Source organism: Desmodus rotundus, chromosome 7, assembly GCF_022682495.2.
Source record: "Desmodus rotundus isolate HL8 chromosome 7, HLdesRot8A.1, whole genome shotgun sequence".
NCBI lineage: Eukaryota > Metazoa > Chordata > Mammalia > Chiroptera > Phyllostomidae > Desmodus > Desmodus rotundus.
In genome coordinates this window covers 36144271-36161371 of record NC_071393.1, presented here as the reverse complement: position 1 = coordinate 36161371, position 17101 = coordinate 36144271, and the positions used below count along the sequence as shown (strand labels likewise).

Sequence of the window (17101 nt, the reverse complement as noted above, 5' to 3'; positions counted from 1 at the left end):
GTTCCTTTCGTTTTTCTTCTTTCTGCACCCAGGCAGAGTCTGAAAGGCTGGCTTCAGTTCAGAAAAGCACATTTCCGTTATAGATGACCCCTAGAGAAGGGTGAGCTGACACGCCCTGCCCTCCACAGCAAAGGTGTGAAACCACCTGTCTAACAGAGCTCCTGTGAGGGTGAGCCGTGGCCGGGCCACAGAGCGGGAGCCCAGCATCAACACAGCAGTCGCCACAGCTGCTAAATTGCCAAGTACAGCCAGACGTTTATCTGAATTCTCCTAATACTTAAATACTGGCAACTTACTCAACTGGTTTAAAAACACTGCAAGTTACCAAAGACCTACAGGTAGAAAATAAGTACGTGAGAAAATCCTCAACATCGTATGATTTCATTTCCTAGACAAAGGCCAACTGTGAGGTATGGAAGACTGTAGCTCAGTGGTTGCTGGGGGGTCGAGGGTTTGATAACAAAGGTGGGCAGCGTGAAGGGATTTTTCTGAGGGGTGATGGAAGTGTTCTGTGTCTTCGTTGTGCACATGGCTACGTGCCTTTGTCTGTCAAACCTGACTGCCAGGGTCGGGGAAATGGTGAGCTAACTGCATCCTTCGGACTGTGTCTGTTTGTGCCTGCTCCGTACCACACCCAGAGCCCATTCATCACACACGAACCTGCAGTGGGAATAATGGACCACACTGGAGGAGTTCATTCACTGATCAGCTTCTTATCAGTCCACACAAGGTTATCAGCACAGTATTTTTCATTAAAGCGGGATCTTAACTTTGTAAATCATCTCATTAATACACTTGTAAGACCTAACGATACAAGTTTATCTCACTTCTTATGTGTATTTAGAAACACTAAGAAAGGAATCCTATAAAGCTAATTATAATTAACACTAATTTTTGGTGTGTGTTTCCCTCATCTTTCCTTGAGGCAAAGTCTTCTGTGTTCTGTTATGCAGGCTTTCACCTGTAATCTCTAATAAACTATTCTTCTGGAATTCCCAGTCTCTCCTGGCATCAGATGAGCTGCCCCTCGTCTATGAACGATCTGCGTGGAATGCGGACGAGTTAGGCCCCTTTCTCCGCCTCTGCCTCATGGATCAGAGCTTCCCAGCATTTGTGGAACAGGTGGAAAAGGAACTAAAAAAGCTCACAGGGTTCAGACATTAACACTCCGTGTGCACAGAGAACTAAGGAACTTGAAGCATTGAAAGATGCTTCCTCCGTAAGATTAAATACTAAAATAAAGAATATTATTCCAAACACCTTTTATCGATGTTTTATTTTTAGAAACAGGTGAATCCACTTTTTAATACATCACTGCACATCAACAGTTACACAAAACACAAGTGCGTGCACCTACGGTTACATCCTGAGAGCCCTGACAGGTGAGGGAGCCGACGCACCGGTGTGGAAACACAGCGTCGGCCCAGTGTGACCAGTTGCATAGAGTACCATGCTAGAACATTTCAAGGTCATTGAAAACTCAAGGTAAATTATAAAAGTTTGCCTTAACTGAACGTATAAGGTTCAGCACACCAGTGCAAAAGGATGTAAGAATTTATCAACAATCAAGGAATCACTTAAAAAGCAATCATACGTATATATATATGTATATATATATACTGCAATTCATTATAGCTATTCAGTGGACTATTCCAGCTTATTAGTCATAGGTTAAGCCCTTAAAATTATAGATATCAGTTTATATTACTCATCTTTTTGTACCAGAACTGCAAAATTTCCTCACCTGACAACATACAATATGGAATGAATATCAGCAGCTTAAAAATGAAACAAGCATTTATTTTGGATTTCCCACCCCAAAAAATATAAATATATATATATATTTATATACTGTATATATCTGTAGGTTTTGCTGTACGTTACAAAATTGTATCACTAGATGGCAGTAGTGCATTTTAGAGCTTTGCCAATTTAACAGCTGCAGTAAGTAAAAAATGGCGCATGCATGATCTGATCCTCAGAGGACCTTTTCACTTCTATTTAAATATTTTAATTGAGGAGAAGGAAGCAACATTCACAGCACATCAAGCCCAAAATAGTTTACACCTTCTACACTGAAGCATTGTTTGAAATGTACCTGCTAGGTCACCCTTACAGGAGAGGCTAAATAAGGCATGCTTTCGACAGTCGTCGTGGTGTTGCTCACTTAAAGGGGAGAGAACCAAGGAGGTCCAAGCAGAAAATTTAGAAGATCGTGTTGCCACCAGTTTCAGGAACCTGAAGACCTGCAGAGAAGCAGGATTTGGAAATTAGAAGGGAGTACGCACTGTCACGTAGGAACCAACCAAGTGCCACCTAAAGCAAAGCTGTTTCAAACGCCCAGGGACGGGTGAGAGATTCTGGTCTCCAGGGGCCTGACTGGAAGGGAAGGCCCTGAGGCCGCCTGTCCCAGCTGCAGGTCTTGCTTTGCCCTTGCCTTGCCCTTGTCCTGCCCTCAGAAGCAGAGGGGACTAAATGGCCTCTGGGAATATCCCACCTAAGGTGGTGAACATTTAACTTTACCTCTTTTTAAACAGTAGCACAAAGTGCTATTTTAAAACACCATACATAGTCTGAAATGGCATTTATATAAACGTGTGAAACAACGCAGCTGAAAAACGGCCCTTCCCGCCTCTACTTAATTGGTTCCATCAGGAGGAAGCTGCTCTGAAATGAATGAAAACATCTGGCGGCACAAAGTTAAGTTCTATAACAAGGATAACAGAGCCGCGTTCATTTCCAATATAATTTTTAGAACTTCTTAAAAGTGCCATACTTACATTATAAGTAGTGCTTAATTTGTGTTTCTCTGGCGCAAGTTTTTATCTTTGTGATTGTTGGTAGAGTTGGTTTTCCTTTGGAGGAGAAATTACAAGAGTTAAAGTCAGCAGCAACTTTTGCAAGTATTAACACATGGAAATACAGGGATTCATTCACTTCTGCCATCGCTGGTGCAGTACGAAAGTTTACTGCACACTGTTGGTAATAAAAATTCTCCCTGGGCAACTAACTGGCCTACACACCTTTATCCTTCTGACTCCCAAGGCAGACAATATACAGATAACATTCCCTTTAACTTATAAACCATAATCTAATTACTATAAAGGTTAGAATAGTATTTTTTTTCTCTACTGAGTGCCACTGTCTGTTTTCTCTAAAGATAAATGATACTCAAGTATACAGAGGCAGTACTGTGCCCTCTGGCACTTCCCAACTTTGGGTACTATTTGGTCCCCAAGTCTAGGAGATTCTAATGCTGGATTGATCCAAATCTGCAGTTCCATCTCCTGGATACATGGGATTGTTAATGGAACCAAATAGTATATTTATGCTATAGTCCAGCTTGAAATTAACTTTAACCAAACCTGAACTCTCAAGATATACTGGTCATTTTCCCCACATTATCAATGTAAGCATATGGGATGTGCAGAATTTTAAACACTTGCATGATATTGCATTTTAAAGATTTTTTTTTATTTTTATAGAAAGGGGAAGGAAGGGAGCAAGAGAGGGAGGGAAACACTCATGTGCGAGAGATAAATTTATTAGTTGCCTCTCGCATGCCCCCAGCCAGGGACCTGACCCAGGCATGTGACCTGACCAGGAATCAAACCACTTTGGTTTGTGGGATGATGCTCAACCTACTTAGCTACACACCAGTCAGGGCAGTGTTGCACTTTACATTGCTACTAAAGCAAGACTGTAGGCCTGTCCTGAGAGTCAAATGGCCATGTCGGGCTGCAAAGTCTACACTGCAACATTCACTGCCACTCACTGTCTCCCCTGCAAACTCGGCTACTCCATTGGATGAAACCACGAATGTAAATGACTCAAGCAGAAACTACTCACTCAATGTCCAGTAAACTACTTACATTGGCCCAGCTGGTTCATCATCTGCGCAGGTGTTCAGTTTTTGAATGATCCATTGAGAGACAGGAGAAGAAAGGAGAAAATTATGAGACTCTGCACGGGGATTAAGAGAGCTGCAAATGGCAAGTGGCAAACATGGCTATCACAGCATTTACTCAAGGCCATTCCGTCTGGAGGTGCAAAACACTCATGGAGTTATTATTTCTAGATTCAAGTTTTTAATGGCAGGTATGTTGTTTCAATGGTTTTAGTTAACACTTTGAATGCTTGTCATGAAAAACTGCAACTGTAGCGGACAGACAGGCTGCAACGTCATCATAGTCATCTTGTCCCCAAGTTCCAGTGGTTCACTCTTAAATAGATGAGAAGACAGACCAACACTTCATTGTAAAATCCTGCTGTTTGTTTTGTGGCGAATGACTGCAATTTTAGCTCAATCCTCAATGAGGATGGATGTGTGTGTTCCACACATTTAGCCACACATCCTCACTTCCCCCAAAGACATGTTCTTGCTGTTTTGAGTCTTTAGTCTGGAGAATGAGACTGAGGAAGAGGAAGCCACAACAGTTCACCCTAATACTGGGTCACCCAGATTAGGCTTTGCCAGCAACAAGAGGATGTACTGTGGCCCAGCAAGGCAAGCTGAGCAGTGGCAGCAGCCCTCCAGAAAAAGACTTCCAACACAGGCCAAAACCAGTGGTCAAACCCAGATGGGGCAGATCTCTCTTTCTCTTTTTTTTTTTAATCAAAAAGTTTCCATTATCTGAGTTTAGAAGCCTTCTTAAATTGGTATTTTATGATTCTGATTTATAAGTTTTTCTTTCCTGTTTCAACTAAGGGCAACTTGGTCCCACTTCAGCGGGGATATACACACATAAAATTTTTTTTAAAGGACCACAAAGGGGAAGGAACAAACAAGTACTCTTATGTTCTTTTTATTTTACAAAAGTCAGGGAGACTAAATGACTCAGACTGGTTTGGTTTCACTGAAGGCTTCTAGAAAAACTCTCAGCAGGATTCCACAAGGGGCTCGGTGCGCATGAAGCAGTTATGGAGGTCACAGTCTCAGTGCAGGCGTCCGCAGGAGCACACGTCAGGAGGAATGTCTGTCCGAGGAGACATTGCTCCACCTGTTCCTTTGAGGCAACGGAGAGGCAAAGCCACTGCCAGCACACATGGTGACTGGAGCAAAAAGGATTAAAAAAAAAAACAAAAAAAAACTAACCACAAACCAGCAACTTATCAGCCAAAACAACAGGCTAGTGACACACCAGTGTCCACAGGATGCTACTACCAACAGTGCTATCGAACAGATACAGAGAACAAACTGAGACTTAAGGACACCAAGACGTCTTGTGGTGCTGGGAGTGCAGTGGAGACACACGAAGACACTCCAGGTACTGAAGACACAAGCCCAGCCTGAGTCCTCCCTTGCCACGACACCCTAATGCTCTCGGCATCCGGCCAAGCCAGCTCAGCTACATGCTAGGAACTCAGCACAGGCGCAAACTCAGAATATTTTGAGTGCTCTGGCTGTGCACCCAAAGTACAAAATTCTAAAGCAAGACAGCTGATTCAAGAATATCATAAATCTATCCCAACTTTTAAAAGAAAAAGCAGGGCAGGAGGAATCGCCATAGCCAGGCTAATTCTTTTCAAAGCATGAGGCTGCCTGCACCAGCTCCCACCCATCCCACCACCAACTCCCCTTTCTTCTGTGTGGGTGTCTGACGTGCAAAAAGGCTGCAGCAGGGGCTCTGGTGTAGCTGCCGTGCCTGCAAGTGGGAGCAGCTGTTGTGCACACCAGTGTCTAAATCTCATGACCCCATCATCTCTGCCCCCAGCCCACTTTCACATTTACAGGAGCAAAGAAAACAGCCTTGTGTCCCTACATTCCTGGACGGCGTCACTATCAGCAACACCACTTTCTGTTACAGGTAAGACAAAAACAACTTGACCCTCACAGGGAGATCGAGAGAGAGGGACAAAACAGAACTACAGAAAAAGATACAAAAATCAAAGTACATGAGCATTAAACGGAAAACTGAAATCCAAATTAGTTGTGGAAGTGAATGAAGTAGACTTGAAGAAAGTGTTAACATTATGAACTGTGCACCGCATAGACTGAAGCGGGGATTGAACAAACTCCAAAAGCATGCATATCGCTCACTTACCACCATGTTTTAAGGGTTTGATGCAATTGAAGGGGAAAAAAAAGAAGTCATAGTAACCGACAAATATCAACATACCCCAAACCCTCAGGCCAAAAGACAGCTGCTTAGACAGTGATTGGATATTACAGCCATTGGCTAGATGAGAGGAAGGGACTGGGGGAGGATGGGAACAAGATGCCTCTGGAATCCACCTTTCGGTGAGTTCCTGGTGGAGCTGTTGCGCACACCCATTTTTCTGCACTTGATCTTCCCAACTGACGGCACTGCAGCCTTCACCGCCCCCGCCCCGCGGCTGGTCTGCCTCACAACCTGGAGATGTCTCTGCCTGCCTGGTGATCACAGATTACCTGATGCAGGTTTGCCTCCAAAAAGATGGCTCTAAAGTCAAAATGACCAAGAGTGGACTGCCTGGTCAAAGCTCCTTTTCCAGTGCCTTCATCTCAATAAGGATGAGGTTTTTATGGTTTCTAAACACACTTAAATTCTGCCTGATCAAAACAACATAGATTAACCAAGAGAGATTAACAGTTACTTCCAATTTCCTTCCTTCTTTGGTCCGATTGTATTTTCTCCCTAAGGGAACTTGTTAATGAGCCAAATGGCCCTTAGTTAAGAGACAGCAAATGTGTTTTACATGTCATTTTACAAAGTCACATTTCTTTTTCAAAATTCCTAGCATGTTGTAAAGTTTCATATGCTACCAAATGTTTTACCCAACTAACAGATGTTAGAGTTTGGATATGTCAGAGCTACTAAAAATGGTCCCCCGACCGAGCCTCAAATACTCTACCAGTAACTTAAAAGAAAGAATCCCTTTGACTGGCTTATAAAAACTATCGCCCTAATGTGAAAACAGAAAACTCTTTGCTATGGGCACTTTTCCTAAATTTCATCTGAGGTCACTGTAGTGTTCAGTAAGCTGAAAGCCCCCACCACAAAGCAGACTCACCTCCACCTGTTTGGGTGTGTGGGGAGGAGGACCTGAAAGGACTTGACCCACTCTAACACTCCATGGGTCAGTCAGCAGAAGGCTGCGCCCCAAGCACGTGTCCACTGTGCAGATGGACGGAAGGCTGGAGGGGTGCTAGCTGGACCTAGTCTTCTAGAAAACTACCATCAAACATTTCCACACAATGTAGTTACAAGATGTGAAAAAACAAAGCTTTATTTGGCTCCATGATTCACCTGTTACCCAAAACACTGAAGGTGAAAGGTGATCCTCTCTCCACCTATAAGACAACCTACTGTGCACCATCCTCAAAGACACCATAATAAGGGCCTCTAAAGGGATTTAGGTGTGTTTCACTTATAAGACGTCCTGAGTTTACTCCAGTAAACAAAACACAAGCCCCCCCTTTTGTCTAGAAGCAGTTAAATGTTAACCCTAAGCATTTTCTACGTGAGAAATCTAAAGCAATATTTGCTTTTCTAATGAAACATAATTTAGACTTCACTTTAAGTTCAAATTTGTGTTTTTGTATTTTTGTGTTGTTCATTTAGTGCTTTTCTAATAAGGGGCTGAGTTACTAAGAACTCACAGACCGTCCCCACAAATGAGTATCTATGAGTTTTATATGAATCTTTTAATATGAAAAAAGCTCAGTGAGTCAGAATTAAACCATAAGTATATCTTGATTAATTAAATACCTGGTCAGCAGAGAAAAAGCCTATCAGGCCTATAAAAATTATTTTCATAATGCCGCAAGTAACTCAACACAGAGCCACAGACGGTGCATTATCTCACAGAAACTCCGAATCTGTGTCAGGCGCCACGTTTTGCGATCTGTCATTCTAAAAAGGAGCGTCTGCGCATGCGCGCACGCGCAACCTCGCAGAGGGCAGCTCAAAGCACGCATGCCCAGCCCGCTCCGACACCGACGCACACAAGTCAAGGGGAAACTGGCTAAAAGGAAAGCCACAGAATCGGGAAAACTCACTGAGAATAAACGTTTTTTCAATGATTACTTCTAGAAGAAGAGAAGAAGGAAGAGGGGCGGGTGGAGCGAGTAGTTGAAAGACAAAGGCAAAAACTATGGGGCGGAAACACTGGGGTGAGGACAGGGACGTGGAGGGGGGCAGTGTAGCCTGGACCACACTGCCTCTCAGGAGAGAATGTAGAGAAGGCAAACGCTGCACTACCTCCAGCATCCCAGAATTCTCACCCCAATTCAACAACACAAATGTAAAAGCTGCTTGCATTATTCTCCCAAGAGACGGGAGCAAGAAGTTTTTACTTTGCATTTACCTTGAAGTCATCTCTTTTATGTAGGATTCATTCACTCTCTATAATAATTCAGCTTTTAAGAGGAAGCTTCCTTCCAGTAAGCTATGCAGGAGATTTGCTGGCCACACGTCTCCTGTAACAAACTGGCCCTACATGAGTTCAACCACCATGAAGCTCCTCAAAAAGGAGCCGCTGCTTCCCTGGGCAGGTGTGAGCACGTGTCCCATCAAAACAGCACTACCAGTTTCTCCAAACCAACCCAAAGGGCTTCCTCGTCGCTGGAGAGCAGTCTAGTGAACAAAGTGCCTTCTGCAGCAAGCCCGGAACCTCTGCCGGCGATATGCTAAGCCAGTGAGCCGCTCTGCCACGAGAGTGGCAGCCAGCCTCCTCTTAAAATATATAAAACAAATAAACAAAAACCCCTCCGGTTTTGAAGCCCATCTTTGCCTTTTTCTAACTGACTTTTTGCTTCTCAACACTGCAAAGAAAAGGCTGATAAAGGTGACACTCAGCAACACAAAAGCGTTCTGAGGGGAGGAAAAAGACCTCTCAGGAGCGTAGCTGCTCCCAAAGAGCCGAGGCTGAAACCACAGTCAACTTGCCCCTTTCCTCTCAGCTCTAAATACAGGTAACTCTGCCTTTGGTGTCCTAGTTTGTAGCAGGAAAGAAAAATCTAGACAAAAGGCATAATGCATGTATGAAAACCCCAAGAAAGCAGTTTCACTTCACAGAACAGCAGTTCTATGGACCCAGGAAAAGAAAAGTAAAATTCTGGAACACTACGCTGCAGGGAACTGGCCCCCGTATTTACAAAGGGCCGTCCACTCCCAGCTGAGTTCTACCCCATCTCTCCATCCAGTTCATTGCTGAATGCACATGTGGAGGCGAGTCCACCAGGTCTTCCTGTGTGCGTTGTTACATTTAACAAAAACCTCTTCACCAGCCTCATTATAATGCTCACTCTAGTTAGTGGAGGCAAAGAGAATTAGGAGCTGCCGAAAAGGAAGGAAAAGCAGGGAAAGTAGCCGTGGCACTCAGCCTGGTCCTCCCAGAGAGCTGAAATCCACCGCTCACCTTTGGGGCTGCACTGCCTCTGAGAGGGCGCCAGACCCTCGGTACTCTCCCATCACACACGGTGGGTCCCAGCATCCCGCTGGTCAGCCACAGGGACAAAGACACTGCTGTGGGGCAGGGCACAATGTAGCAGTGCACAGGCCCAGGCCCAGAGCAGCTGGACAGGCACAGGCATCTTCACCAAACGTGAAATCGGCCTCCGTGACCTCGGCGCACACACCCCACTAGTCTAGGCAATGACAGGCAAGTGGCAGTAATGGCTGCCTGGCCAATTAATTTGTTTCTGCTGGTGATGCTAGTGGACAGGAGAGCGGGGATGGGGAAGCTAGCAATCTCAGGAACTGCTAGTGCCAGTGTCTATCAGTAGCTCCCCCCAACTGCAATCACAGGGTCAGAAATGAAACATCCATGACAAAAAGACACGTGGCAATCTCCCAGGACTTTCCCAATTCCGATAAGCACGCCCAACCATCTAAGACTCCTGTTCCTTCCGATGCTGACAATTTCCTGTGGCTCCGCTGCTATGCTCGCCCTTCCAACACTAGATCAGCTGGAGGGTGCCCTCCAGCATGGCCTCCAGGTGTTCCTAGCTGTATCTGCCTAAACTGAAGGGGTAGGGTGGATGCACCAGATGCTCTCCACCTCTTTTGTCTGAAACACAGACAAGTCAAATGGTAGATGCTGGCTTTACCAAAACCTATCATTCAAGGAGCCAAGCAAGGGAACCAAAGGCTGGTCTGTTCCATGGCTTTTCCTGAGAACAGTCTGAGGAAACTGGGGCAGTGACGTACAGGGGCTACACTAGGCCACCATGTGACAACTAATTAGATACCTTCTATCTGCCTGAAAGGCCAGGTGGCCTGAGATTTGGGGGTGGCTTCCAGGCTTGACTTGGATTCTCAAGTTCAATCTGCCTGATGATCTGTATTGAAGGAGGTCAGAGCCAAACAAAAAAACTGACAGCTGCCCATTCCCCACATGGGCCTAAAGGGCAGATGGGTTTAGGAAACACCCAGGTGGAAGACAGAGGTAATAATTACAGCTCTAGGTGCCTGATCTTACGGGCAGTGAATGAGAAACCATTATAAGAATTTTCCTTGTCTCCTCTTGGGACTAAATCCCAACATCCTTAAAGTCTTTGGGTGCCAGGACACCACCCAACAAAAGCACCCCAACATTACAGCTATTTGTAGGGTGCTCTTACCGTCAGGAACCTCATCTGGCCTCTTCCTCTTCTCATACACGACGATGATCACCACGAGGATGATGATCTCAGCCAGAATTCCCAGGAAAGGCCAGAGTGGGGCCAGGTGGCTCCGTACCCTGAGGATGGTGACAACGGAGGCAGAGCCAATGGAGTTAGTGGCATTGCACTCATACTCGCCGGGGTCCTCCGTGATCTGGAGGTCCACGATGCTCAGCTCGGTGTAGTTTTCCTTGTTCACGATGAAGAAGCGGCCAGAGATATTGACAATCTCCTGTTCAGGGGCAGAACAAGGACGACACACAAAGGTGATAGTAAAGGACTAGTGCACAAGAGAGTGACATTCTCCATTCTCTGCAGATGCTGGCTGGGGTGCGGGAAGGGTTTCTAGTACCATTTTTGCCCAAAGGACTTTGAGCACTTCATTACTGACTTCAATACCAACAACAACAAATCAGCAAGTTTTTAATAAGACCCAGAGTAAAGGCCTCTCTGATGCTGGTCCTCTGGACTTCCCCAACTTTCATGAGTGGAGGAGGTCCTACCCTGGAGACCTGGAAAAGACTGACTCAATATAGAAAACGCTGTTTCAAACACCAGGTAAGCAACTGTAGCAGGGAGAGGATGGAGAAGGAGGGGTGACCTCCACAGTAGTCATGTCTGGTAACCACAGGCCCACCTGATGGCTTCTGTGTCGGCAGAGCTACTCCACCTTGGTGAAGTTAGGAGAGCCTCCAGAAACAGTGCTCAGAATTTGCTCCCAGTCAGAACCGGGGACACTCGTAGTTCCCCCTTCCTTTCAGAATTACAGGGTTAAAGGAAAGTTCATTCAATCAACCAACATTTACTAATGTATACTACATATTTTATATCCTGCTGAGGGGAAGGCGAGATAGAAAGGAAAAAATGACATGAAAATGAACAGTGAGGTTGGTCTCTAGAGGGAACCAGACCTGCAAAGGGCTGGTTACAGAATGCGGGGAAAAGCCCCAACAGAGGGCAGGCACAGAGCATGTGGCCCGAGTCAGGGAAAGCTCCAGAGAGGACCTGACAGCTGAACGAGACTGTGGGAGAGGAGAAGGGATGGACAAGGACAGAGTGCTCCCAGCAGGAGCGGGAAGGCACAGGTGAGCGCACACAGCTGCTGGCCGAACAGGACAGCCAGGTAGCACCGACCTCAGGGGCCTGGCAGGACAATCCCCAGAATGATGTCCACCTCTAGTGTACAGTCAGGGCTTCACTTGAGTGTGGTCACTGCAGAAAGGGGACACTCACACACTTCAGAATAGTTGCTCTGTGAAGCACCAACTCCAGGACTTGGAAAGCTGCCACCTTTCTTAACTCCTGTTCCACACACTCCCAGATTCCATGTTTTCACTTATGACCAGATGTCATTAGAATCATCTTTGCTCCACATGCTTTCAATGGGTATTTTTTAAATAACATCATATCCAGGAAACTTCCACCTTTTCAACAAACGCACTGTCGGATACTGAGGGTGATTTGTCTACTGCCACAGAAGTGATGACTAAGGCGACAGGCGTAGAGAGACCCCCACAAACGGTGGGCCATAGAGTCCTTCCAGGGCCCACTCAGATCTACCAGGTTACCTTACCCCTGCCATCACCTAAACCACATTGCCCCTCCCAGTTTGTAGTAGAGAAGACAGGGTTGGAGGCGATAGAAGAAGTGCTACACTTGGCATTGTCCGGCCTTCCACCCTACAGCCAAGCCGAACAGACACCAAGAAAGCAGCACTCAAAGACTGAGGGGGGCAAGGAGGGGCCAAGAGACCAAGGGTATTATTCTTAGGATGATTCCTAATCCATGATTCTTGTGTTCCAGGAATATACTAGTAATTGTTCTCATTGCCTTGTCTCCCCTCCCAAAACTAAGCCCACTTCAAAAACAGTATTTTCTTTAGAATAAACAGACTAGAATAATAGTAAAAGCTTAAGACTGGGGTTAGCTCTTCCAGTGTCCTATCTGAAAGGCAAGCAGTGGAGTCCCTTACCAGACAGACAGCTCTAACCAACCATCTATAGGGATTCTGTGCTGGACAGAAACTGCCAGTGACTGCCAGACTCAGGATGTAACAACTCACAACTCCAGAAAGGGTGACCCACGCCATGCCAGTGTGGCAGTTGTAGCAACTGGCCTGGATGTCTGGACACCCCTAGGAGAAAACCCCACACCCAGAGACCCAGGCTGCCTCCTCCTCACCGCAAGCAGACCATTCTCCTTCTTCCGCCAGACCCACTCCGGGTGGGGATAGCCAACTGACTTGCAGTACATCATGGCGTCCTGCCCTTCATTCTTGTTCTCACTCCGTTTGTGGCCAGTGATGTCAGGAGCAGCTGTGAGAAAGAGTATTGAACAGTCACCCGGGAGCCAACTCTGCACAGGGTAAAAAGACCTACTAATGGCTCGGAGCTCTGCTTCTGATACGGTCAGTCTTTGGGCTCCCTCTCAAATTCAGCACCGATAACACGCACTTCAGGAGAACACAGCAATGGAACCAACCCTGCCCCTACCTCCTGGCCACTAAAGCGGCCCAAACAGGCACCAAGATTACTATATATTACTATATATTAACTAAACGTACTCGAAGAAGGCACGGGCTTAATGGCCTTAAATTATGCCATTCTTTTAAAGAAAATGAAAACAGAAGCTATTTTCATATCCTCTACCAGTCATGGTTTTCTTCAAATATCTTAACTAACAATTATGGTTTATGTCCAATGTCATATATTCCCTTAAGAAAATGAGGAATCTCTGAGGTCCAACACCTAAACTCAAGTCCTACTGCAAGGTATGTAAAAACAATGAATCCCTGGATAAGTTTTCTGATGAATATCAACAGCCAAGGCTCTCCCAAAGAGGAGGGAATCCAGGGGACTGGTCTTCACCAGGGGAGGAAAGGAACGAACAGGAAATTCAATCTGTGTCCCAAGAGATTTTATTAACAGTTTAAGAATCTCACTTATACATCTGATTTGGGGTAATCTCAATGAAGCCAATCTTGGGGGAATTTCTAGACATGTTAGGGGCCGTTAGTCTTCTCTGCTCTTAGGAATCACTCAGGAAGAGAGAAACAGCCCCTGTGATTTTTAAATTACATACGTTTCAAGGATCCAAAAAGCCTGGGATGGAGCTAATTCTTTGAATCTGGCCTTCTGTAATCTTAACGTTTCCCACCATATCTCACCAGTTATAGTAATTGGAAAGCAATAAATTCAAAGTAGGCCAAACGTTACTTTGTTGGCCAAGATGGGAAAGCAAATCAATAGGCCTGGTCCAAATTCCCATTTTACTGGTTAATTATTCTGTGCTTCAGTTCTATACCTATTATCAAATGGAAATAATTCTACCCCTGCCTACATCCAGTGTCCTTCGATAGACAAATAAAATGTCAAACATTCATTTTGAGACTGTAAGAGCCTGCAGAATTGTATTATATCATGTTCTGACTCCGTGTTCCTCCTCTGACTGGCTTGGCTTTCTTGGCATAAAAACTGTGCCAAGTGTCCTGGCCGGGCAGCTCAGCTGGTTGGCGCGCTGTCTCCTATACCAAAAGGTTGCAGGTTCCATCCTCAGGGGAGGCATGTATGGGAGGCAACTGGTTGATGTTTCTTTTCCTCTCCCTTCTTCTCTCTTTACAATCAACAAACATATCCTCAGGTGGGGGCTTACATAAGTAAGTAAATACAATAAAAATAATGCAAGTCCTGCTACTCTCAGACTGTGCTTCCCAGACCAGTTCCAGAAGCACCTTGGCAGCAATGGGCTGAGCAAGGCCCAGGCTGTCTCTACAACCAATGCTTGCCCAACAGACCTGCTCAACACTACTCAGTGTGAGGTTTTTCTAAAGAGGATGTTACAAAGGAAAGGTCCTGTTGTTTTTCCAGGCAAAATTCCTCACTACAGAAAGGAGTGGGTTAGGCTGGCTTGACCTTATTCCCACCACACCAAATTTCTCCCACAGAGACTGGGCCACTTCTCAGTGATGGCCCTTGCTCAAATACTTCTTCAGTCAATAGATGTTAAAAACCATCTTAAGCACCCCAAGGAGTAGGCTCCATGGCCATACACAAACTAAGACACAATCATGGGAGGGTTGGGGGACCCAACAAGCAGAAGAGCCACCACATTCTGCCTCTAGTTGTGTTTCATTCACCCGACAAGCATTTGCCCAGCACCCACGACATGCCAGATGTGACGGGGAGCTGCGGGGAAAAGCCTTTCTGAGGAGGTAAATTTTAGCACAGGCATGAAGACAGTGAGGGACTGGCCCGTGACCTCTGCGGGAAGGACACTCTCAGCAGAGGGAAAAGCAAAGGTGCTTATTATGTGCGAGGAGCACATGGGGGAGTTTCTTTGAAATACAGTAAGCAAGAGGAAGACGGTAGGAGAGGAAATCAGAGAATGGAGCCCAGATCAGAGAGGACTGGGTAGGCCACTGAAATGACTTTGGCACTTACTCTAAGTCAGCTGGGAAGCCATGGTAAATATTAAGTGCAGGTATGGAATGACCTGTGTGTTTTGACAGGCTGCCTCTTGCTACTTTGTGGATGCTGTGGTAGAGAAACAGCAGGGAAAGCAAGACTAATTCGGTGCTATCACAGCAATCCAGGCAAAGGAAAGGGTAGTATGGATGAAGGCAGGAGTAGTAGAAGGGAGGATATAGATGGGAGGATATTCTGGACACATTTCATATGTTGAGTTAATGTGTTCGTTAATGAACTGGAGATGGGATGTGAGAGGGAAAAAAGTCGAGAATGACCCCAGGATTCTGACCTGACACACTGCAAGAATCGAGCTCTCAGTCACTAAGCAGAGGGACACTGTACAAGAATCAGGGCGGGGCCCTGGCCAGGTGGCTCAGTTGGTTGCAGCATCGCCCCATGCACCAAAAGGTTGCAGAAGGCAACCAATCGATGTTTCTCTCTGTCACCCTCCCCCATTCTTCTCTCTAAAATCAATTTTTAAAAAGACCATACCTTCAGGTGAGGATTTAAAAAAATCAGGATGGGTTGTTCTCTTGTTTTTATTTTGTTTGGTTTCAGGGTGCAGTAAATCGTGGTAGTAAAAACCAGGAGTTCAAATTTTAGGACAAGTTAGTTTTAAAATACTTATTTAACACCAAGTGAAGCTGTCAAGTAGACAATTACCAAGTCTGGAGCTCAGTGTAGTCGCCTAGCATGGAGATACAAATTTCAGAAATCAGCTTACATGCGATATATTCTCCCGTTCCCCACAGAGAACACCCAATCTGGCCCAGCTATCTAATTCCAAAAGTACTGTGACTTCAGTACCATCAGCTTTTGCCATAGTACTTCGATGTGTAATCATCTCCAAGATTGTACATCGAAGCACCTAAAAGGCTAAAGTTGAGTTGGTTTATGGCTCCACAGGCTCTAAAAAAGTTGCTGTTCTGAAGAGACACCAAGTTGAAGGTAAAGATGTGGAGAGAGGGGGGGAGATGGTCTTCACTCCTTCCTTGGTGTGTAAGAGAAGAACACCACTAGGAACTTAACTACACCCCACCACACTTTGTTGGCCATGTCTACACAGTGTAAGTCCACAAGAGTTTTCAATGGTTAGATCTATTGCTGTTTTCTCTGCAATTTAGCAAGTAATACTGAGTGAAACTTAGGAATATCCAGTCTACCTAATGTTCTCAAGAGAATAATGCCCTCAATATGCACCCTTGGGATGATGGAAACATCACTAGTGCACTTGGCAAAGAAAATTAACCCAACCCACATTACTCTATCCTTAAAAGGAGTGCTAACAGCAACTATTACTTTGGCCTTTGGGTCAATGAAAAGTTTTTTTCACTTCTCCCTATCCTTATGGTAGCTATTCAATCAGAGAGCCTGCTCCTGCCCCAGCAGCTGAAATGGACAGCAGACTGCAGAGCAAGAAATAATCAGGCTCTCAGCACATGTCAGCAGTGGTCAGAGAGGGGATCCCTTAGTACTCGAAGTCCCCCTGTGGTGGTTTTTAAATAGTCCTCAAATTCTCCAATATTCTTCCCTTCAAGAGGTAGAGTCTAATTTCCCTCCCTTGGAGTGTGGGCTGGACTTAGTGACTTGACTCTAATGAATAAAACAAAGCAGAAGTAAAGGTGTACAACTTTCGAGTGTGGGGGACTCTAAGAAAACTCTCGGGGAGATGAGCTGCCATGCTCCAGTGATGCTCCAACAGCCTACGAGGAGGCCCATTGCAGTGAGAAACTAAGGCCTTCTGTAACAGCCACCCGAGGCAGCCCCCTAGATTCAGATCGAGAAGCAGATCTTCTGGCCCCAGCCAATGGCTTGACAGACCTTGAGCCAGAGCCATCCAACTAATCTGTTCCCTAATTTCTGACTCAAAGAAACTGAGGTGACAAGTGTTTGCTGTGTTAAGCCACTATTATGCAGGAATAGATAACCACAAATGTAGCCACCCAGTGACACAGACATTTGGGCTCTATGGAGACACTATTATCACCACCTGAGTCACCTAAGGCAGGTTATTTAAAATCCTTTGAGTTTGCCCTGGCCGGTATGG

General features: G+C 45.5%; 2 protein-coding genes across 4 annotated transcripts in view; one reads left to right on the top strand and one right to left on the bottom strand.

Moving 5' to 3' along the window:
- The window catches only part of REC114 (REC114 meiotic recombination protein), a 65560-nt gene extending 64368 nt beyond the window's left edge, over nt 1-1192 (top strand). For both annotated transcript variants that reach the window (XM_024557519.2, XM_024557518.2), the window contains one exon: nt 1000-1192. In XM_024557519.2, coding sequence (XP_024413287.2) covers nt 1000-1164 — 165 coding nt within the window. In that variant the 3' untranslated portion in view covers nt 1165-1192. The remainder of the gene's footprint in view (nt 1-999) is intronic.
- A 65-nt stretch (nt 1193-1257) lies between these two features.
- The window catches only part of NPTN (neuroplastin), a 65274-nt gene continuing 49430 nt past the window's right edge, over nt 1258-17101 (bottom strand). For both annotated transcript variants that reach the window (XM_024557516.3, XM_045192702.2), the window contains 5 exons: nt 12770-12903; nt 10547-10820; nt 3873-3894; nt 2781-2855; nt 1258-2246 (listed from right to left, as the gene is read on the bottom strand). In XM_024557516.3, coding sequence (XP_024413284.1) covers nt 2795-2855; nt 3873-3894; nt 10547-10820; nt 12770-12903 — 491 coding nt within the window. In that variant the 3' untranslated portion in view covers nt 1258-2246; nt 2781-2794. The remainder of the gene's footprint in view (nt 2247-2780; nt 2856-3872; nt 3895-10546; nt 10821-12769; nt 12904-17101) is intronic.